This window comes from Scomber scombrus, chromosome 20 (assembly GCF_963691925.1).
Source record: "Scomber scombrus chromosome 20, fScoSco1.1, whole genome shotgun sequence".
NCBI lineage: Eukaryota > Metazoa > Chordata > Actinopteri > Scombriformes > Scombridae > Scomber > Scomber scombrus.
This window is the reverse complement of record NC_084989.1, coordinates 13,363,781-13,386,974: the sequence shown is the minus strand read 5'-3', so window position 1 is coordinate 13,386,974 and position 23,194 is coordinate 13,363,781. Positions and strand designations below refer to the sequence as shown.

Here is a 23,194-nt window from a genome sequence, read left to right as displayed (position 1 = left end):
AGCGACTCCCTGTGTGCTCTCCCTATTTCCTTCCTTCTGCCATACTTTTTGTCTTTTTAGCTGCTTTTCCCTCATCAGTCCCATTTGTTAGTCTGTCTGAACATTTCCAAAACCTCTCTGTCCTTTAGTGTCTCATCAATAAATGTTTTCTCTTAACCTTTCACATTCCCCATGCACACCCTGTCTCCTTCATTACTGTACGTTATTAACCAGATTGTCATAATATTAATGTCAACCCATTTTGATGATCAAAATCTTTATTTGGTAATGAAATAATGGGTGGTTTCACATGCAGTGTTTTGTCTTGTAAACAGTTTTTTTTTTTTTTTAAACATCAGGGTATGGAACATATTTTTACTTCAGTGGCAGCTACAGTGTTTTTGACTTGTATATTTATGTGTCTTACATGATGTCAGACTAAACTCATTTAACTTTAATGAAGCTTGTTGACATGTTTCTTGCTTACTGGGGAAGTGGGGCACAGCTTCCATCTTTGGCGAGTTTCTGTTGTCTTGTTTTCCTTGACTTTTCATTTTTTATTAAAACTCCACAGGCCCTACTCTTCCAGTCCTTTTCGTAGTGCCACTTTCATCTAACAGCTCTCTGCTTTACTCTGCTCCTGTAGGAGTTGATGACCAAATTGATAACTGAGACTCCAGACCATCCAATCCCTTTTCTCATTGATCACCTGCAGACCAAGCAAGACAGCCCTGGCAAACTGCACAGAGCTCTCTCAGGCTCGGCAGCTCTGTGGGCGCAAAGCTCCCCAGGTTGGTGCACACACATGCAAGCACACATACATAATGTAAATAATTTAAAATAGGCATATGTCTTATTGCTTATGAGGAAAAAAATAGGTTGAAAGACAGCCATCAGTCTAAACCTGCGACAGAGGCAATAGATCCTCAAGAGTAAACTTGCCCTGCATTTTTACCCTATAGAAATTGCATATTATGGAATTCTGTACAGGAATCGTGACTTTCTCTCCTAACAGAAAGCAAAAACACTCGAAGGGAGGCCAGCAACTATGAGAAGCCATGGCAAATTCATCCAAAGAAACCGAAGAAATCCAAAAGCGACCTGGCTGTTTCGAGCATCTCTCCACCATCGCCAGACTCCAAATCCTGTGAGTTTCAGTTTTGAGCCTTTGGCAGAATCGGCACATCTCAGCAAAGTTTAGGGCTCCTGAATTATTTTGTGATCATGTTGAGGCACACACATACAGACTCAATCAACTTCAGAATTTCAAGCTGCACAATTTTGATACCTGTTGTATCGCTTGTATCCCAATTACACGCTCCATTGGGTTTAATCTCCATTTTTAATTTGGTATAATTATATCTAATTAAAGTTAGTCACAGTGTATAGTCCAGCGTCCTCCTTTCAGCTTTCCAGAGCCCTGCAGATGAGTTCATTAGAAAGCGCCACTTTTTATACACTTGCTGTGCTGCTGCTGCAAGGCCGCACATTCAGAAGATGAATTGTTCACAAAGTTCTTGCATTAATGCAGATGAGAAGATTATTCAAAAATTATTTAAAAGTTCTGTAATACATTACCACATCTAAGATGTTAGAGTGAATGATAACACTTGAGACAATGAGGCTAGGTCAAATTGGGAGCAGCAGATAGTCGCAGAGCCAAAGACTATTTCAATAATTTAACATTGTGGTCTGTCACTGCCAGACCAAGTCTATTTTAGGTTGAGGTCGAAGCATGATGAGTGTGTGAATTGAGTAAAATGAAAAGAAGTGAGAAGGGAGATCTCAGAATGAAGAAAGTGATGCTCAGCACATCAAGGTGTTCTTAAGTGAGGCGTGTTAGCAGCATTTCTGCTGTCCCATCAGAGGAAGAAGTCTTCAAAGCTACATTTAATATCAAATCACATTAAAAATGCATGCATACTGTAGGTGTTTCAGTGTGCAGAGCTCATGAAAAATTGAAATCAAAAGATCTGCCTCTTGTTGTTATTGCACATTGTAGCAAGAACATCACAACATCTGTCATAAATATACAAAGCTTTCACTAATACACATTGTTACATGAAGGCTTTGTAATGTTCTTTGTACAGTTTGGCAAAGGGTTAATGTGCTTTGGCCTCACATGCTTCTTGACTGATGCTTTAATGGGCAGCCTCAGTGGGAATTGAATCTTTAACCCTTAATCTAGGCTATTAAGATACAACACAGCCCTTTGCTGCAGCTGCAGTAGCAGCACAACATACAGAGCAAAGCAGACAGAGGACAGAAAGGCACTCTTTGCCGGAAGTAATGAATTTTTGTTTTGTTTTTTCTCTCTAGTCTGTTTTTGGCAGATACATTTTCTCTGTGGTTATGATTGTTACAATGCCAAGCAGTTTAGTTAGGGTAAACAAGGGTAGAGGATGGCAGATTGTAGCAGCAGTGGTGTCAAATATTCACTATGGAGTTTATTTATTCATGTGTGAGCGTGTGTGCGTGGGAAAGGCAAGGTGTGATGCTGTTATCACATGTTTCATTTAAACATCCACAAAATGTATTTTCAAATCCTCTCCATCAGATTCTGGTTGTGTCTGTTCGGCAATCAGCAGTGGCCAGTAGTTGAAATGGCAACCTGTACATTTGTTTGACATCTCTTCATAACCCACTGGTTTTTACTGTTAATTCAAATGCAGCTGTGTTAGAGCGTAAGAATGTTAGATAATGGATGAACTACAAGTAATCCTTTCCCTGGAAAAGGAAATCGCTCTTTCCCTTTATAAATAATGTCTGAATCCAACCGTTTATAAATTAACCATCATATAGAAGCCGAAGGACGCTGCTGGAGGACGAAGGCAGGATGTCATTACAGTATGTGGGTCATTTCCTGCTCCTGTTTGAGTTGTTTTGAATGTTAATCAAAGAGACTGACAGACATTGTCCTCTGGCCTCCAGCCAGTCTGTGCTCCTGGAAGAGACACGTTGACTTTTCTGCCAGTGTTTTCCATTCCACTCTGTTTTGCAGTAATTCACAAGTCCTGTTTGGACAAATAGGGAATCAAGTTAAGCCGTTTACAGATCAAATCACAGTATTGTTGTTTTTTCAGCTTTTTGGATTTATTCCTGTTTGCAGAAGATTCACCAAAGTTTATCTGTGCCGCTTTCTGCAGATCTGGCATAAATTGTATGTTTGCATTCATGTCTGTGATGTCCAGTGCCGCGGTCTGTCGAGTATCCTTCCTGGGACTGGAGGGAGAGCCGGGACTTTGATGAGCTCAATCACATTTTGCAGGAGAGCAAGAAGCTGGGCAAGGCCCTGGAGAGCCTGTCCCGCAGTGAGTGACTGCAAAACAGCATTGTGCATGCTTACACCACACTTAATACATCCTAACATACAGAACTAACACGTAGGCCTTTCTGTGAATGTCTTTGTAAATCTGGGGAGGAAACCGGATCAAGCAGCTAATCTTACAAGCTCACCACTAAGCTGAGAAGAAGTCTAAACTGGGATTTTGAATTGTATTAGATGCTTCTCTGCGCTTTAATCCATTTTCCTTCTCTCTGCAGGCATTGCCATTTCTGATGAGCTTGACCAGGTAGATATTAACCAGACTGGAATCTTTATTAAACTCATATATACACTGAAAATACAGTTATGTGGAAATAGAGTTCTGGCATTCATCACTTTGCAGTCTCGCTCGTGCTACATCAAGTTAAAGCCATGTTTCATACATTTCACTCAGTTGACAGAGCTGCACAGCTCTTTGTCTGATGATGAACTGCTATCTCATGGGAGTGATATGCGAAAGTGAAATACTTCAGTAAGCATGTCCCCCATCTCCCTCTCCCTTGCCGCTTCAGTGTGCATCTTACACACACAGCTTTGTCTGAGCTCTGCCTTTGTCCTCGCCTGGCCCCAATTCTCTCTCATCACAATAGTGCACTAGCTGCCCAGGCTGGAGATGCACATCGTGATTTGGAAATGATGGGTCTGGATGAGATACACAGCATATGTTTTGACAAGAACTTCACTTTTTGCTCAGAGCAGCAGTACTTGTCCAACATCCTTGGGTCCAAGCCCAGAGATTTTCCTTCTTTTCTGCAGGACGGGACAGGGAATGAATACTAAACTTACTCTGATCATGCAGACACAATAGAATTTGATACTACCCTGGATTTGGTCAAAGACAAGCAAGCAAACATGTCTTTGCCTTTTGTATTGAACAGGGGTGGTAATGTGTTCTGTCTAGCTTTGGGAGCAGACATCAGGCAGTGCTGTGCTACTTTTCAAATCTTGATCAATACTCTACAGGCACAGTTGTTTCTGTGAAAAACACAGTCTTAGTTATAACTTCATGCAGGAGTGTTTTTCTTATATTTGAAAGTACATAGTGTTAAGGTAAACTTTATTGCCGCACCTTCACCTGCTTTCTCCTGCCTCCTTTTTCATTTACATCTGAATTTTTGACTTTCTTTCTATCCTTTTCTGTTTGTTCTTTTGCCTCTTATTCTTTCTGTTTCGTATTTTTAGAACTTAGGAGGCTATAACTCAGTGTTGCGCCCTCGGGTGGTGGGGGAGTGGGTTGGTCGTGAGGAGGAGGATGCGGACCCGCTGGCTGCTGAGATGCTGCACCCTCCTGTCCCCCGGGCCAAAACTGAAGTTTGTTGGAGTGGAGACAGCAGTCCTGCAGGGAGGTTAGTGATTAACATCATATATGTGTGCAGTCATGTATGTGAACGCATGTGTGAATTTGTATGTGTGAATCATTAAAAAAAGCTGAAAAATTCATTTCAAAAGTTAAAAACTGTTTTAAGAAACTTCACAAAGTTATTGTTAGCTCTTTAAACATGAGGAGACTTCTCAGCTGTGGCTCCTGCTGCCTGAGGAATGCTCATCTGAATGGGTTTGATAATCCCATTTCAAAGGCGTGATCAAACATGCTTGTCATGATTCTGCTTCAACCCAATTTTGAATTAAAGCTAACCTAATTTCTGTTCGCTCAAGGCCAAAGGAATTTTGTGCTTGTTATTTTAAGAATGGCCTGTCTTTGACAATATAACGTCTTATATATATATTAGTCTTACGTTGAACCATTAAACAATTTCACTTTTTTAAAAATGTTGCAAAACTATTGAGGGTCTAAATAGCGTGGTACCTCTTTGACTTACCAGCCAGATGTTACTTTTGGTGTGTGTGTGTGTGTGTGTGTGTGTGTGTGTGTGTGTGTGCGCGTGTGTGTGTGTGTGTGTGTGTGTGTGTGTATGAAACTAGTGAGACTTTGTGAGTGTCAAATGCACGGTAGCTCCTGATGTGACTAATTTGAGCAGGATCGGATATAAAACTATAAATCATGCACAGGCTTGAGATGACATGCACACACTGTTAATCTCATTAGGTTACTGTATGGGCGGATTATGTGGAGAAATCACTTAGTTAGGAGTCTGAGCTGGGAGATAGCGATATGTGTGGGCTCACTGATGAGCTCCGTTTGGCGTGTCTGTGTGTGCGTGTTGTTTGTGTGCATCCGTGTAAGGATGTTTTGTGTCTACCTACGAGGAGTGTAAGACACTTGTGCAGCTGTGTGTTTGGAATGATGCAGCATCCCAAAAATAATCACAGCTTCTTCTCTCATTAACTGGGGGAGTACTTGGCTCATCTGATAGGTCATTTATATCAACTCTTAATTGCATTTACTGAGAACTTGCTCCCACTTCAGACTGTGTGGGGATTGAGATCAATTTTAATATCCTCTTAGCTGTTTTCTGGCTAAGCCACGAAGTCAAACATAGCGAGATCAGAAAAAACATTTGTCACTTTGAAGGTGTGAATAATCAGGTATCATAGTGAACTTCAGATATAGTCAGAAGTAGGATCTGGTTAGCTTTATAATTTGTGTGAGATCAAAATGACTCTTGAGTTTGCTCCTGAGCAAACTGGCAAAGACCAGTGATTGCCTCTCTTCAAATCCCATCAGACTCTTAATAGGCCAGCCACTGTGGCATGCATACACATTCAGACCAATGTCTTCACATTTTGTCTCACATATGTGACCTTATTTGTCACACCAGTCCATCTCTCTCCTCTAACTTTGGTAAGTTAACTTGTTTTCATTGTCAATCATGTGCTCCTGTCCCTCGTTCCACCCCAGCTGTCACAGAGGACCATAAGGAGAAATGACAAGTGGTGCAGGCTCTCTGTATGATTGGCTGCAGAGTCTAGATGGATGAGTGCAAGGGGCACATAGGAAATCAGACACAACTGTAGTAGTTTCAAAGAAATGGCGTATTTTGACAGTGTCTGTCCAGTGGAAGCAGACCTACTCATCCAGTGGCTGTCAGTGCCATAAACTGTACTTCTCTCTCTTGTCACCTTCATGTTTTATCTTCACATTCTTTCTCTTAACACCAACAGATACAGAACACTTACTGCACGTACAAACAAGAAAAATTCGTAATAAACAAGGTAGGGAAAAACCAGCTGTGTTGCCCTGCACCTGCTTTTATGTTGTGGTCAAATTTATTATCTTTAATGAAGGTTTGTGCCACCTGAGGTTGGTCCCAATGAAAAAAAACTGCTGACATTGCTATAGCTGCCAGCAGTCATAGTGAGCCAAAAATATCCATTGGAGATATGAGCCTATCAGCTATAATATGGTGCAACACATAAAAGTAATAAAACTTACTAACACAAAATATTTTCCTCACTGTGTGAAACTTTACTTTCCAGTTGCTTCTGTGCAACCTCAGGGACATGTTTAACTAATTAATATAAAATGAGCATACAGAGGGTATGAAGAAATATCCGTCATCTTATGACCCTTTCCCATTCTCTGTAAATAGAAGTCATTAAACTGAGATTACCATCAAATTAATACTCTTCTGCCCCTCTAATCCACACCCTCAGCCAGGGACTGTAGGGATATGGGAATACATTTAATCTAATATAGAGGTAATGCAGAAGTCAGTCTTCATAATTGTATCTGTATCTTTAACTGTATAGGAGATTGGAGACATTATTTGGTAATTTTTCAGTGGATAACAATGTTCCAGGATTATATGAAGATGATGCAATTTCATCTGAATAAAATGAATAATTTGGGGGCATCTGATTTTTTCCCCCCAATTTGTGCATTGTTCTTAATTAAAAACAGCCTGGGGGACAGCCTGTTAAGCTATATGGTGCTTTGAGTGCTGCAGTAAGCAGTGACACAAATGCTAACATGTAGATAGAGCTGGATTTTGCAGAACAATGGTGTATTTGCGTAGCTTCATCCTGCAGTAAAGAGCGGCTTATGTTTAAAAATGGCCACATGTTGTAAATGTTAGCATAAGCATTCACGATAAAATAAATATGAAGACAAAGCTCAAAGTGTTAATAGAACACATTTTTTGTAAAATAGCCGTATTGTCATTCATTATTACACTATGTATTTTAGCAATATGAAGTGATTTAGATTTGTCTAAATATTATGATTTTGACTAAAAATTGCATCATCTTGCTTGTTTGCTTTATTTAAATGATAAAAAAGATTAAAACAGTAACTAATCTCTCATCCTCCTTGCCATCCATCCCAGCCATGTTTACTTTGGATTTGAATATTTTTTTCCTTGCTGACTAAAAACTACAGAGGTTACCTCATATCCCATAGTATACTTTTAAAATGTGCATGGTGCAGACCCTTTTTTGAACCCCACGTCCTCTAAATACTGCAGCTAATGGTTTTGTGGTTAGTGGTACAACTATTACTCTGTTGCTCGTTTTGGAGCAATTATCCCTTCTTATCTTCTCTCTGATAACCATTTACAGCAAGGTGTACTGCACCTGCATGTCACTCAACATAATTGTAAGGTATTTTGTCCCTAACATAACCATGGAATGGCTTCCAAATGCAGCCAGTGGTTAAATACACTTTAAATGTAATCACAAATCTGCACACTAATGGTACATTTTGGAAAGCCTGAGCCTACTTACAGTAGATGCAAGCCTGACAGATAAGGATGAGAGGATGTAATTACAATAGGAACACATTTATTGTAAAGTGTGCTGTTTTTGCAGCTTACTACAAGACATTTTTTTTTGTTTTTCTAATTTTATATTTTAGTCATTGAATTTCACCAGTGGCATCAGTTCTCAATTAAAAGCGTGCTGTAATGTCCAAAAACTGCATTTGAGTTCTAATCATCACGAGCCCCTGCTCCTCTGTCAACTTCCCTCGTCAAAGCCACCACAGTTTACAGATGCAAATTGTGCGCCCTGCAGGGCAGCGTGATCCACGTCTCCCTGACCTGCCTTCACCAATGACAGCCAGGTAATGATAGTGTTTTCCTGTAAGAATCGGCATTGTCACTGTTGCAAAAGTAAACTATTATTAAAACATCTCAATACAGACAGCCTAATTTACAGTAGGTGATAGCCCACCATTAGGCTCAATAACAAGCAAGCTAGTCTGATGTAAAATAAAGTTGTCAATGAAAATGAGTGAACTCTGGCAAGCTAGTTAGTTCCTTTGTCAGGCAACTGAAACAAATAATTATGCATTATGCGGTTAATATCTCTCCTTTCTCCTCTCCTCTCCTCTCCTCTCCGCCTGTGTCAGCAGCTCTTCTATTAGCAGCACTATTCAGGTTCCAAGGTTGTTGTTTTTTTCTGGGGGGGGGGGGGGGCTTTAGGATGTCACTGGAGCAATTAGCTGCAGGCTCTACTATAACCCCCCAGCACACACTCCCTTCACACCCTGCAGTTAAATCACACTGCCAACCATTTTTAAGGTGGTATGACTCCCTCTTCCTCCTCTTTTCACTTGTCTCTGTCTGCAGTTTCCTCTCTGGTCCAACTGAAGCAGGACAATGAAAGTCTGAATTTATTGGACTGAATAGGACTCTGGTCAACCTGAATGTAAAAGAATAGATTTATATCTAGTTAAGGTCGACTTTATTCTTAAGAACTACAGGATTTGTTTGACAGTTTGTTAATCCCCCACTGATTGTAAGATTGACCGAAGTTGCTTCAGCTGGTCCCTTTGCTCACTGTGTGTGTGTGTGTGTGTGTGTGTGTGTGTGTGTGTGTGTGTGTGTGTGTGTGTGTGTGTGTGTGTGTGTGTGTGTGTGTGTGTGTGTAGGTTCATATTGCAGCAGCAGTATTCAGTTATCAGTGCTCTTTATTTTTTATAGTTTGAACACCTGCCCTCCAAAATATGTGTGCATGGTCCTGGCTTGGAGCATACTTATTATTATTATTATTAGTAGTAGTAATAATAATAATAATAATAATAATTTTAATAATGATAATAATAACAATAATAGTAACAATAATAACAATCAATTCCAACAAGGGACCTTTGCTGCAGGTCATTCCCCTCCCTCTCTCTCCCTTTTTCCTGTCGGCATTTATGCCATATACTGTCTAATAAAGGCAAAAAAAGCCCAAAATAAATAATTTTAATGCATTTTATTTATGGGAAATAATAAATAACCCTTACAAGACAAAGTTAAAGACAAGCAGCAATATATCAAGACATCATAAAATCAATCAAAGCGGTGATCTACAATAATAAGTTAGTAGAATAGATAGTTATAAAACCATAATCAGTGCAAAACTCAATGTGGGTGTCACCATTAGAATGTGCTACTACTTGAATACTTTATGGAAGTGATGCAGGTGATCCAAGTTTGCATGAGACTGGAAATATCTTTGAGGTTCACAATTAATATATAACTCTTCTTCTGCATTTCTTCTTCAGCCTGAAGATGGAAACAAAGAGCAAAGGGCTAAAGGAGCAGCAGCAGCATCACAAAAAGCTCCTGGCTGCCATGTTGTCCCAGGACTCCTTTGATTCAGTCCACAGCCCTGCCCCCTCTGTCGCAGAGGAAGAGATGGAGGACGAGGACGATGCCATGGAGCTTCTGGGTAATGTCACAAGCCTCTGCACACACCACCGACCTACATGTATATACATAATGCAGTCGCACAGCAAACCTTTTCATGTTGATTCACTGCAGCACACAGTGCAACACACACATTATTCATTTGACTTCTGTTAAACATAAGATGCCATTGATCATTAAACTGAGCTGCTTGCGAGTCAGTCTGAAAAGCAGGTGTTCGACGCCTTACTGTGTGTATCAACAGATGCCCGGTTGCTGTGTGAGACAGACACCTGTTTACTAAGCAGCTCACACCCACCGGGAACAGCTTGGTGTCATTACCTTGCCTTAGCCATGAAAGCTGACTAATGTCTCACTTACATGATGACTAGAGAAAAAAATCAGAGCTTTAACATTTCATGTTTAATAATGAGTCATTCTCTATGGAGAGCTCATTAGTGTTTTCAGCATCTTCCCCAAGTTTCCATGACAAAATCTTTTTTGAGCAGAATTTACTTTCTTTTTAATGATCATGAACTATAATGACATTAACGTTACACAGTATACAACCTGTATGTCTGTCTGATGTACTAAACATGTTATTATTTCCATTGTGTTGCACCAAATGGATAACTGATCAACTATACTAATATTTACAGCTGAATTTGAAATTTTATGGGATTCTTTTTAATCGACAGCGTTAAATACTAATGGGCAATATTTATTGGTACCTAGCAGTGATGTTACATATTGCAACCCCAACCCCTCCTCTTTCCCCTCCACTTCCAAGCAAGTAGGAGAAACTCAGTCCCATAAAACATGAAACGCAGTCTCTAGAGTCAGTGTTTGGTTTGTCCGTTCTGGGCTACTGTAGAAACATGGCGATGCAATATGGCAGCCTCAGTGGAAGAGGATTCACTCCATATGTAGATATAAAGAGCTTATTCTAAGATAACAATAACAATGATTCTTATTTTCATGGGATTACGCACTAATTAGAATATACTTATGAATATTATATTCCATTTCTGTGCAGTCCATTCCACTAGATGCCACTAAATATTACACACTGGTCCTTTAAAGATAGGTTCACAGTTGTTCAAGTCTATTTTAAAACAATATTTAAGTGCCCAAGGAGGGAATTTGGCACTAAAATGACTAGAACTTTGAAAGATATACACTTGATTTGACTAATTTGGACATCTGACGCTTCATAATTAGCTCCAATAAGCCTTTAAATACATGTTTGCACTGAAGTACCGCACATTGAAAGTGCGTTATGAAGAGATCTCTTAATGACCAGTATGAACAGGATAAATGATTACAGCAAGAAACAGTGTTATTGTGAACCCATCACACATCAGTACAGCACCAACTTTTAACATTTGAAGTGGCAAAAGTTCATCATAGAAGAGGTATTCTTAGCTGGAGGCTTCTTAACTGGAAAAACAAATGGTTCTCATACAGTGCCATTATGATTGAAAGTACTTTCTTTGGCTGAATGCACTCAACTGCTCTGTGTTAAGATACCTTCTTGTGGAAAAGCATGCTGGTAAAAGTGGGAAAGCACTTTTTTCCTTAAATAGATAGAGTACATAGCTAAAAAAAAAAAAGACACTGTAGTTTATATACTGTCACACCTAAATTCAACCTGTAGTGGCTAGATCAGCAATGTGAGTTTATGTGTCTACTGAGGAGTACTTTAGTAGTAGCTGTTAAAGGAAACTATGCTTCCTGTTTAGATATTCTGGCCAGATGTTCTCAGCCAGTAAGCCGAGGTATTCACTCTGACAACTGAAAAATCACAAAGTAGCTCCTTTGATTTACTCTTTGTGTGTCTGAGTGCAAAGTTTGTGTGCTTTCACATTCCTTCATGTCCGCCATGCCATAATTTGCTAACTTGAGAGGGATGAGCAGGCGACACACGGTAAACAAATCTGATGTGAACTGTTGTTTTGGCTTTATTCAGCGCAGTGTCTGAGAGCTTGTCAGCCACACTGCAGACAGAGGATGTAATGGCTCACTCTAAAATGAATTTGTTACCTGAACAGTTTTGTGTGGTAAAGCACTCCCCTTCTTTTTCTGTCTTGCTCCCTGCTGAATAATTATCTTTACCTGCAGAAGTGATTCTATTGAGTAAAGTAGCTTATCCATGTACTGGACCTTTCACAGAGGTTTACAACACAGATTGTCGAGTGAAAGAATCACTTATGAACTTCATTGTAAAACATTGTAAGCCAACAGAATCTGCCTTGGTAAAAGCTCTAGTGAATAAAGTGAAAAGTCATCTTTTGTATTGTCCATAGTTCAGGTTTTCCTTCACTTTCTTCTTGGTTAGCTAACAAATGTCAGACATACAGTATTTCTTTGAGGAACAATAACCCACAACCTACTCTTTTTGCTTCTCTATGTCTATAACGTGGACCATCAATTATATTGCTTCAGTATCTCCAGTCTCCTCACAGGTACTGCTTTGCAGTGACACACAATATATCTACGTCTGTGCTCTCTGCTCTATTGTCACAGTACTGAGACACTTCTGCTTGTTAGCAGGATCTTTTTGTCAAGGTTCTCCAAAGGGTCACATTTCCTTATTGACACGTGGCAGGGTCTCCTACAGGTTACACAGACAGGACATGCAAGAAATGCTTGTTCTTCTCAAAGCAACCCATATCATTTAATAATGTTTAGACTATAAAATATCGAAATGTTAGATAATGAAAAGTTTCCAAAACCAAATGTGATGCATTTCAACAATATTCTGTCAAAAACTGTGATTACTTTCATAGTTGACCAACAAATAATTTCATTTGCTAGTTGTTTAAGAACAAATACCCTTTTAAAGTAATTTAAGATGTCCTGGATTCACAATCTGTTTCAAAATCTAAATCTCATCTTATTTTATTTTATCCCTACTGTAGATGTAGATCTTAATTACATTTAACTGTTCTACATTATGATATAGGCAAGTTGAATTTGACATTTTTTTTCTCTCTTCTAACTGGAAGAAATCTTGTAAAAATAAGGTGTGAACACATAGTTTACCTTTTTATCAGCCCAACACAGCTGTGACCTGGGACAGCAGTATGTGGTGATAGATACCACCGTAAAGTAGGATGTTGATGGTCTGCGATGGCCCTCCTTGATCATAGCTCTTAAACCCAGACGTATTCCTCCAGTGACTTTTACAATACGGTCCAGGGCAGTAATTCAAAGGAATTAATGTAGTGAGGTCATTGCTGATTCTCTGTCAAGGCCTAGTCACGGTGTTCTCCACAGGGACCACTGCTACCGTGTTGACTGTCACTACCATCGGCCCGCCCCACTGCTGAAGACTTGATTAAAGTGATGCTAACATGCAGCATGTGGCAGCCTGGTGGACCTGGAGAAATGAACGACCCTCAGGAGGATCTCTGAGCCTTATTTAGAAATAGGGTCTTGGCACACATTTTGTAGCTATGACCAAATGTGTGCCAAAGATAACTGATGATCCGTGGCAGAGATGGTGATCTTGTGATAGTCTATTGATTCCTGAATGAGATATTTATATTTTTCCTTGCTGCTATCCACATAAAGGTTAAAACATATGGTCAGCTGCTCAGCAGAGTCGGTAGGGATTCAAGGTCTCGCTCAAGGACTCTACTATGGGATGGGTGCTTTCTGTCAAATGGGTTGTGTATGTGTGTTGTGTACAGTAGCTACAGTAGTTACTACGGGTAAGATTATTCAAATTTTCACAAAAATGTAACAGTGTCAATTCACTACTCCATTTCCAAGCATTCATTTCTCTTAATTCTGGTTTACAAAACTAAATGTGCATCAACAAGATGATCAACTGCTATATAGTGCATTGCTACATGTAAGAAGCTCTTACAGCCTAACATGCAGTCATGCAACTGCTACAGTAACAGAGATTGTTAGAGGCATATTTAAGCATTTGCTTAGGATGACCTCTAGTGGTGTAAAAGTGGTGTTACAGTTGCTGTGGTTGGAGTTAGTTCACAAGCGTTCAGCTTGGTCAAAAAGTACTTGAAAAAAGTGCTCAATATGTTTTTACTTCAGACAAGTTGGCAGAAAAGTATGCCTAGCCTTTAATACCTTACAGTGATTGTACAATTTATCAGTCAGACCATTAAAATTGTGCTTTGGTCCAAATGCAAGTTTGCACCCACCCATAAATTACCATCAAACACCCTTTGAGCCCAGCTACTCTAAACATATGTTCATTCACTTTCATATACTTACACATATATCAAATTTTGAACGTCTCTCTTCACAAACATACATATTAAAATCATGTACTATGAAATGCTGATCTAAGACAAAGTCCCAGCGGAACACATGTCAACTTCATATGTACATCAGTAGTTTCTCCATGTCTTATTGTCAGTTGAGTGCAGCTTCGTTCAGCACACCTGTTAATGGGTTGGGAGCCTCTTTGTTGTGCTCATTCTTGCTGTCAATCCACACTGCTCAAATAAGAGCAATTGTATCTGTGAGCAATGAACACTTCCCACAGTGGGGATGTGATCAGTCGTGTTTGCATGTCAAGTCTTCTGGAAGACAAGAAAGGGAGAGCAGATGAGAGTTCAGGGCTACAGTGAACACTAAACATGCTGCAAAATATCCACTGGGAGGCAGGAAAGGAGCAGTAGATTGCCCCTCTGGCTCACAACAACAACTTCTGTGAGAGAATAAGATGCGTAATAAAAGCATTCTTAGCAGATCGAAAGAAAGTTAGCAGCTAATTCCCATTTCCATATTGAGCAGAGGGTTTTCCAAAGTGGATGTCTTTTTCCAGCACCTGGATAAGGAGCTTATGAGAAAATAATGAGAACCTTTTGGAACTGTTTACTGCACTGCTAGCCAAACCAAAGACATGGCTAAAGGTGGGCTTGTTTTGTTCAGAATTTCCCAAAAAGAAAATAAAATCAGCTTAGAGGTTAAGTCTGATTGATTCTGTAGCTGCTCTCTGGGATGGTACTGTGTTTTCCCAGTTGTTTTCATTAGTTCTGCGCTTAATATTTACCACAATCAAAACCATACTGAAAATGAATATGACTCACATGTTCTTGTAAAACCATGGAAAATGGTGAGATTCTAGCTTTCGCCGGGTGGTGAGACCACAATTTTATACTAATCTGAAATGAGAAACAAGCGGAGTTCAGTGTGTGGGGAGAGACACCCTGTTTTTGGCCTTGCAGTGTTATTTTATGGTAAGTAAATGAAACAAGTTGGCACGTTCCACACTGTAAAATCACAGTTCACGTCATCCTTGGTGGAAGTATTCCATTTCACGGACGCTGAGTTCTCGAAATCAGCTTTTGTGAAAATGTGTTTACAATAAATGTGATTGACATACACTGAAAAACATATTTTCTAAGGTTTAATATGGTGTGATGGCAGTCAAATTATAATATGAGTGCTAAGCTTTCATAGTAGAGGGTGCATCCCTACATTTGGAAAGTACTATCAACTAAAAGTAACCTTTTAGTGGGGGCTGTATCACATCCCATTTGACATTTACATACACGCACATTTTCATTGTAGCAGAGGGTAACAGCACTCCCCTCCGTGCACCCTTTTGGTATGTCTAGTCACTCTCCCATGATTCCTGAAACTGGAGAGGAGGCCATTAGAGCAGCTTTACTCCATTCTAGCTGATTCACAGTGACAGTGAAGATTTGATGGTTACAGGATGAGGGCATGATAAAGCTGTGTCTGATCTTTGATACATGCAGGATAAAGCAGTTCTTGATGGATGAATTACATTGCCTGTGTGTGGCTCTTTTGTTTGAGGATGGCATATCTTCCTTGATCAAGCGATCCAAGCAGTATGATACCATAGTTTTTATGTTTCCTTTTTAGTAAAACAGAGTGGGCGAGGGAAAGCAAGCCAAACTTTTTTTTTTTTTTTTTACATTCTTTCCTTTTTTTTAATCATGCTAACATTTAAGTAAAATAACTGCTGTGTTAAGAAGTCATCTGCTACCACAATATACTGTAGATCCCCTCACCTCCGAGGGTGATCAAGGTTTTAGCCTTTCAACTGGTGGAAGCCTAAGCATTTACTTAGTCCCACTAAATGACTTGCTGTGGTGAATGAGTGATGCTGCTGTTATCATTACCTTCATGGCAGATAGGAATGACAAGTAACTGTTGTGAATATTAAGAATTCCTGCCATATATTTACTTAAGTAAAGGTAGAAATACTTGATAGAAACACTTAAGTACCTAAGTTCTTAAGTACTAAGACACGAGAGAGTACACACTGTACTATTAGTAATGATGTGTTAATCTAAGCCCTTTTATGTTGGTTATAGTGGAGTTAATTGCTGTGTATTGATTAATTTAGCTAAGTTTAAAGTATTATCAAAAAATCTTCATTGATACATTATGGGTACAGTATGTGTGAGCAGCATTTTAATATTGTAGTTGATAAAGCTTAAGATCATTTTAACTTTAATAAAATGCTAGGTAATTGAATCTATAATGCAACATGCTGTATGAGCTCATCATCGTTCTTTAATATTTTTAAAGTAACTCTAGCTGTCAAATGATTTTAGTGTAGTAGAAAGTGAAATATTTTACTCTAAAATGTATTGAAGTAGATGAATTGTAGTATAAAATGGAAGTACTCAAGTTCTGTTCTTGAGTAAATGAACTTATGTCAACACTTTTGATATGATGTAACCTGTTGTATGCATGTGTCTCAATGGACTGATTGCAGTGCCAACATGGCTAAGAGCTGTCTCTTTGTCCTCTACCGTAGGCCAACATTCAGATCACTCATGTTAGCAGACAAGGCACGCACTCCCTGACGCCAGCAGCAGCAGCAGCAGCAGCAACAACACACCACAGGGTACACACACTCCCATCACCACCATTGCCCCCTTCTTCCATTGCCCAAACATCCAAAGACACAACAGTTGCCCTGGAAACAATGTAAACCAACAGCAACACAGCAGTGTCATTGTGGTGCACTGAGAGAAGAGGAGGAGGTGGTATATGAGAACATACATGTCAGTGGTGTTAGCTGCTTTGGCACTAAATCTTTCACTTGAAGTGCAAGCTTAAAAGGGTTGGGTTCACCTCTGAAGGTTTCGCCGTCCTGATGGTGAAAAGAATGTCCCCAGTAAAAGTCTAACTGCGCCCAATTTGACGCCTGTAAAAGTCTCCACGGTGCAGATGGATATGTTAATCGAGAAGCAAATTGCTGTGGTATTACTGGAAGCAATTACCAATAGGCAAGTAGACTGCTGTGATCATACCATAAATCAAGCAGTAGTTATTACACAGAGCATGGCCTAATACCAGCTAGATTATGTATCTCCAGTGTGCGTAATCGTCTTAGATGAACTGATCTGAATGGAAGGGGGCTGAATGGACACAATGATGCGGTATTGTGGCTACTGTAGCCAGATAGCAGCATGGAAGATGCAAGATGGTAGATAGACACACAAGCATGACACATCTGTGGATAGCGTTACCTGGATACAGATAAAGGACTTGGATGAATAGATGTATTGTGTCACCATTGGTTAGGTCACTAAAGCATAAAACCAAGTAGACTTGTGACCCCCCAAACAGTTCTTATAAAAAAGTTTTTTAAAAACAAGGTAGGTCACTGTTCTCTGCTGTCTGCTGCAAGATTAAGATTTAAAGCACATGTAGACAAGTGAGTTATAGAGTTGATAGCATCATGATGTAATTGGTGGGTAATCAGTGGTTGGTGTGTGTGAGAGCTGCACTTATACTCAAAAGTGATGTGTGTGCTGTTGTATCTATGTTATTCTCACAAATAATGAAGAAAACAGTAATTCCCAACAGAGAATAAAGACATTTGAACTCAAGGAGTGAACGCATTATCCCATCATAACTTATCTTTGTTTTTTTTAATACCTGTTCATCAACAACCTCTCTCTAGACTTGTCTTTTATGGGCACATTTCAGCTTGATGGATTACTTCATTCTTGTATCTGTGATTAACATTGTGTTTTGAACTGTAGATGGCAGCCTTGATCCTGGCAGACAGCTGTTATACATTTACTGCGCAGTGCATCACAAAAAAATACTTTCCTGAAGATGAAAGTATTATTCAAATACAAGTTAAGCAGCAATTTGAAATTCATTTTAAAATTTCCAAAAAATACAAGACCACTCAACTCACTTTATCCAAGCACAACAGCTGGCATCGTAATGCATCAATACCTCAAGCCCTGCGGTGTCTACACGACCTGATCTCTATAAATTTGCGGTTAGAAAGCGAGTTAAAAAGAGGTTTGCATCAAGGACTACGATAAGACTTTCCACAGGCCTCGGAGCTGTGATGTTACCCTGCTCATGTGCGTCCCCATCTGATTCCGATCAGGGTTTTTACTGCTGCACTCAGAGATGTGGAGACTTGGAGCCTAACAGGCATATTTTTAGGCCAGGAGGGTGGGAAGGGGTGCCATTGAAAGCCGAGACATAATTATGAAATGTAAGATGGAATATTGTTTTTATTACAAAGCCAAACAAATGCGTCTCTGCCGCAAGTCACATCAAAGACGTCTGTGTGACGACTAACCGCTGAGTGGCGGCTTTGTGCTTGAGGGTTAATGAAACACAAATGCTGGTTGTATGTGTGAGGGCAACACAAGTGTGAGGTCTGCAAGTGTCACTGTAAGTGTTGGGTTGAATATGTGCCGAATGCCTTTTTATCTATACGTCTGAGTATGCTGCTCACACATGTGGGTCTCCATGTGTGAGTGAGTGCAGCTTTTGACTACATTGCGAGGAGCAGGGGTGTCTGAAACTTACAGGCCATTAATTAGAGCCCAGTGTTATGTGGTGAGACGTCATCACTGCTCATGAAAGAATGGAAATTCGATTATTTCACTAAGATGAGACACAGCAACTCACGGCACTTGATGAAATGCCTTGGATTTGATGCGGGAGATGATGAAGTGTGTGTATACGTGTCTCCCTTCTCCATGTGTGGGGTAGTGCGTTAAATGATTCCACCTCATACATCTGTCAACGCATCATCCAAGAAGGTGTATATTAAGTTATTTGTGAAGCGACTGTGCTAATTATGACTTGAGCTCTGTTTTTAGTCCCGTGAAGAGCAGCACAGAGCCAGTCAGTCGGTCGCTATCTAAACAACATTAAATTACATGGAAACTTGGAGAGAGCGGCACACAAACACTTTATCTGCGTGCTCTGTTCTGCTCCTTTCTGGCTTTGCTGTGAGTGAGTGATTGCGGCACGGAATTCCTCATCGCTCAGGCCTTTTGTTGGGATTGCATCGCTCGAATAGTTTCCGTTTCCCCACCCCCAGTGCAGACCCATTTTTATTTATCTGCCATGTCTCATCGTTAGACAGTGGGAGCACGCATGGCTGCCCTGGTGACCAGGGAGTGGAAATGTGACGGGCTGACAAACGGGCGAGTGTGGACAGACGTTTGTTGTGTCTAGACAGAGGACTGTCATGGTCTCAGGGTAAACTGGTCTCAGGGGAGACACACTGTAAACTTATTATGGTGGTATTGTGTGGGAGGCATGCTGGGCTCCATTGTGAACACGGAGAGTATGCACTCATTCATACATGTTTGACTAAGTAGACACGGAAAAGAAAAGAACACTAAGAGTCTGTTCATACTTGGTTTTAAAGGACCAGTGTATAGGATTTAGTGGCATCTAGTGGTTGAGGTGGAAAATTGCAACCAACTGAATACCCCTTCCCTCTCTCCAGTGTGTATGAGAACTTGCGGTATTTCAACATGTATATTATTTCTTGAAACATTTTTGTTTTCTTAGCTAGCCTGTGCAAAACAAATGTGGCGTTTGTCTGGCGATGGACAAATAATTGTGCATGGCCATTGGATCTTCTCGTGGAAGTGACGTTGGCAGTAACGAAAAACAATTAGGCAGCTGGACAACTTGGAGACACATGACAGACATAGGTGTGAACAGCGATGTGTCTTGGCTGTCCACTTGTGTGCGGATCACCAAAAGACATTTTAAAACCAAATGCAAACAGCTTCTCTCAAATGTACTGTATATTCACTTAATTTTCTATGATGGTACAAATTTGGGAAATTTGGTTAGTGTGGTCTAAATTTGTTTTGCAAAGTCAAAGAAAAAGCAAAACAATTATTTTGGGGGGTATTTAATGTCTTTCATTAGATAGCACTAGCAAGTAAATGACAGGAAATAATAGAGATAGAAAGAATCAACAAGTGTCCCCAACCAGAGTCAAACTGGGGATGTTGCAGTTTACATATGGCGTCTAAGCCACAGGCAAATTCAAAATGTCAAAGGTATTTTTAGATGTCTAGGTTACATTGCATTACATTACACTGATATATGAAACAACCATTGTATGAACAGAAACTTAACCATCTAAAAATTTTGGTTGGTTGCTGGTTTTACCTGCAAACCAATGAATCCATACTCAGTAATTCCAACCATACTGAAGATAAGCTGTTCATACACCCATTTTCACTTCACAATTGTTGTTTCCATTTGTTTGAGACCAGAAAACTTGTTTTCTTGACAAATAAGAAACTATTTCTGTGGTCATATTCAGACATCTAGTCATCAGGCCACAGTGTAAGCATATGTGTTAGAATAGTGGTGTGCATGTACAAGCAGTCATTTACAATGCTAACACCCAAACCCCAACCCCTGACGCACAGATTCATCACTTTCGCACTTCATAGTATACACAGGCCTTCGTCAGAGAAAGACTGGTGTCAACACTGAAATATGTTACCTCTCCCTCCCCGGTAGAGTTTGATTCAGTGTTGTGGAGGGCTAATATGACTAAGATTAAGACTGCTGTTGTATATATGACGGGCTATGCAAACTCTTAGAACCCATGTCTGCCAAGTCAAGAGGGGTTTGAGCTTTAAAAAAAAAAAAAGCCATTTCAGCCCTTTGATCCCCCACATTTATCTAAGCAAAGTTGTCTTTCTTCCCAGCTGTCTTGTTTCAGAGTCCTACAATTTTATACTTTCACACCTGGGAGCTACCCAGCGCCAAAATGTAAGTCCACTGAGCAGCCACAGGAAAGTTGGGGACTTAAAGATAGTGTTTAGATGCACTTTTATAGCAGTTGGAACATTTCTTTTTCTCTCAGCAACAGCTCAGCTCTCAGCTCCTCTCTCATCTAGCCTAAATGAGCCTCAGCAGGAATCCACCAGAGTGTTGCAAGTGCGGAAAAAACGTGCTTTTGTAAGAAATGCTCTGACTGCTGTGTTACAACTTCTGTTGCATTTCATTCAGGCACAGCGTAATCTGTTTCCTGTATAGGATGTTCACTCTGGACAAAAGCCTTTGTTTACCTCAGCAACCTTTGAGCTTCTGAGTTTAGCTTTCTTTTCCTTCAGACACTGAGGTCTTTTTCTCTGTCTTTGTGTCATTTTATCTTGAGCAGAAGGAAACAAATCTAAAAGACAAAGCGGGAGTTGAGGTGACAAGCAGCTGTGTACACTAAGGCCATGTTCTTTTTCAGGGTCAGAGCCGGTCGCTGTTTTTCTTTTCGTATTTCATGAAAGCTGCAGCCTCACAAGTGAATGCTTCCAAGTGTCATGTAATGATTTGTATCGCAGGCTGTGACCCAAAGCAAATCTGGCATGTCACATTAGTCAATCGCCAAAAAAGGGGGGAAATGGTTAGAAAGGGAAGAAGTGGGAATGGACGAAGAGAAAAGGGGAAAAGGTGAAGGTCTAAACTCGAGCAGTTCCCAAGACCAGTTAATGGTGGCGCTCCCTCTGTCCCCACCCCCTCCAACCCATACAGTGATGAATAGGATATTTAATATTGCCTTGCTTAAGGGTATTACTGGAATCTATCTGTCCCTCTCAAAACATTAACTCGTTCTCAGACAGCGTGGACACAGTGTGAGTGACAATGTTAGTGATCAAATTATAGAAAACTTTCAGTGTGTTGTAACTTTCAGATTTTATGAGTGAGTGTATTGGTTGAAAACCGTTTTATAGGCACTTAGAATTATTGAAAATAAAGTTTTCATTTAAAAGGGAGGAAGATTTTTTAAAACATTTTTCATTTTTTATAAAGGTGTTTTTGAAAGAATTAAAGGAAAAAAACTGAATGCAATGCATCCATTTTTTTTGCTGTTTTTGCATGTGTTTTGGTTTGGTTTGGTTTGGTTTGGTTAGATTCATATGTTAGTGGATTAGATTGAACCACTGCGTTTGGGTGTCTCATCAGAATGATTTCCCGACACCCAAAGGAGACAGGAGGCAGGTGAGATTTTCTGGCTGTGCGCCACGCTGATGGATGATGGGAGCGCGTTTTCATGAGCAAGTGTCATCCAATCTAATCCAGGTGATTAGTCATGCATTCATCTCCTTTTTCAAGGTGTGAGGCCCATTTTTTTCCTCCCCAAACTAGGGGCCAGGTAATCTGATCTCAAAGTGAAAAGTATCAATGTTGGTTTCAGATGTCTAGACACACACATGCAGACAGGCACGTATAGTACTGTATGTACAAGAGCTAGAGAGAACATACCATATGACCCCCACCACCACCACCAGCCTCCTCGTTGGCACAACTCCTAAATTCTTTTGGTGTGATGGGAATAGTGGGACAAGTATTGTTATGGTGACCGGTCAAAATGTTTTGTGTGATTCAACATGTGTTTAAAAAGCTTGACCAGCACACTTAAAAAAGTTAGAGTCCAGACACCCACTCACTATTCATTTTCATAACACGGAAAGTACTGCAATATGTTTTATCTCTCGAGGATGCATTCAAAACCAACATGGTCTGGCTGATTCAGACTCTCCGCTTTGATCCTCGGTTATATTTAACAAACCGTTTCAACTTTCTGCTTCACAGCAGAAAACATTGAGTGCATATTATTCTACTTCAGTGCTGTTCTTTCGTAAATCTTGTTATTGCAGTGATTTATGCTTTATTTCTCCCCTATCGTACTAGTAATGCATCTATTAAAGAGACATACATCGAGCGCTGTGTCTCGCTGCTGATAATTCTGTACCATGATATGATAGCTGATGATCCTGTTTAGTCTTGAATGACAGCCAAACTTCAAACTTTCCCATATGGAGTGTATTTTTCTCTCAAAGCAGAGAACAGCTGCATTTTGAGATAAAGCAGATATTTTCAGGGAAGACAGATAAAAAGAAAGTTTATTTAACATGAACAGAAGAAAAAGAAAATGAAAAGACATGGGAAAAAATCTCTTTATATTGTTACCTCTACACCTGTTTGTGTAAGCATATGTTGACATGTGGCTGATAGTGTGGCAGAGAAAAACAGACAGAGCAAGAGGTTAGGATGAACAATACTGGCGTGTCTCATACATATGGACTTCCTTAAAGAGTCAGAGAGAAGAGGGTCTCTG

The 23,194-nt window shown here is 40.0% G+C and overlaps 1 protein-coding gene across 1 annotated transcript in view; it reads left to right on the top strand.

Annotated features, from left to right (window-relative positions):
• Positions 1 to 23,194, top strand: part of c20h8orf34 (chromosome 20 C8orf34 homolog) — a 51,966-nt gene that overhangs the window by 10,391 nt on the left and 18,381 nt on the right. The window contains exons 2-7 of the mRNA XM_062441525.1: positions 626 to 770; positions 995 to 1,126; positions 3,171 to 3,290; positions 3,523 to 3,551; positions 4,487 to 4,650; positions 9,696 to 9,862. Coding sequence (XP_062297509.1) covers positions 626 to 770; positions 995 to 1,126; positions 3,171 to 3,290; positions 3,523 to 3,551; positions 4,487 to 4,650; positions 9,696 to 9,862 — 757 coding nt within the window. The remainder of the gene's footprint in view (positions 1 to 625; positions 771 to 994; positions 1,127 to 3,170; positions 3,291 to 3,522; positions 3,552 to 4,486; positions 4,651 to 9,695; positions 9,863 to 23,194) is intronic.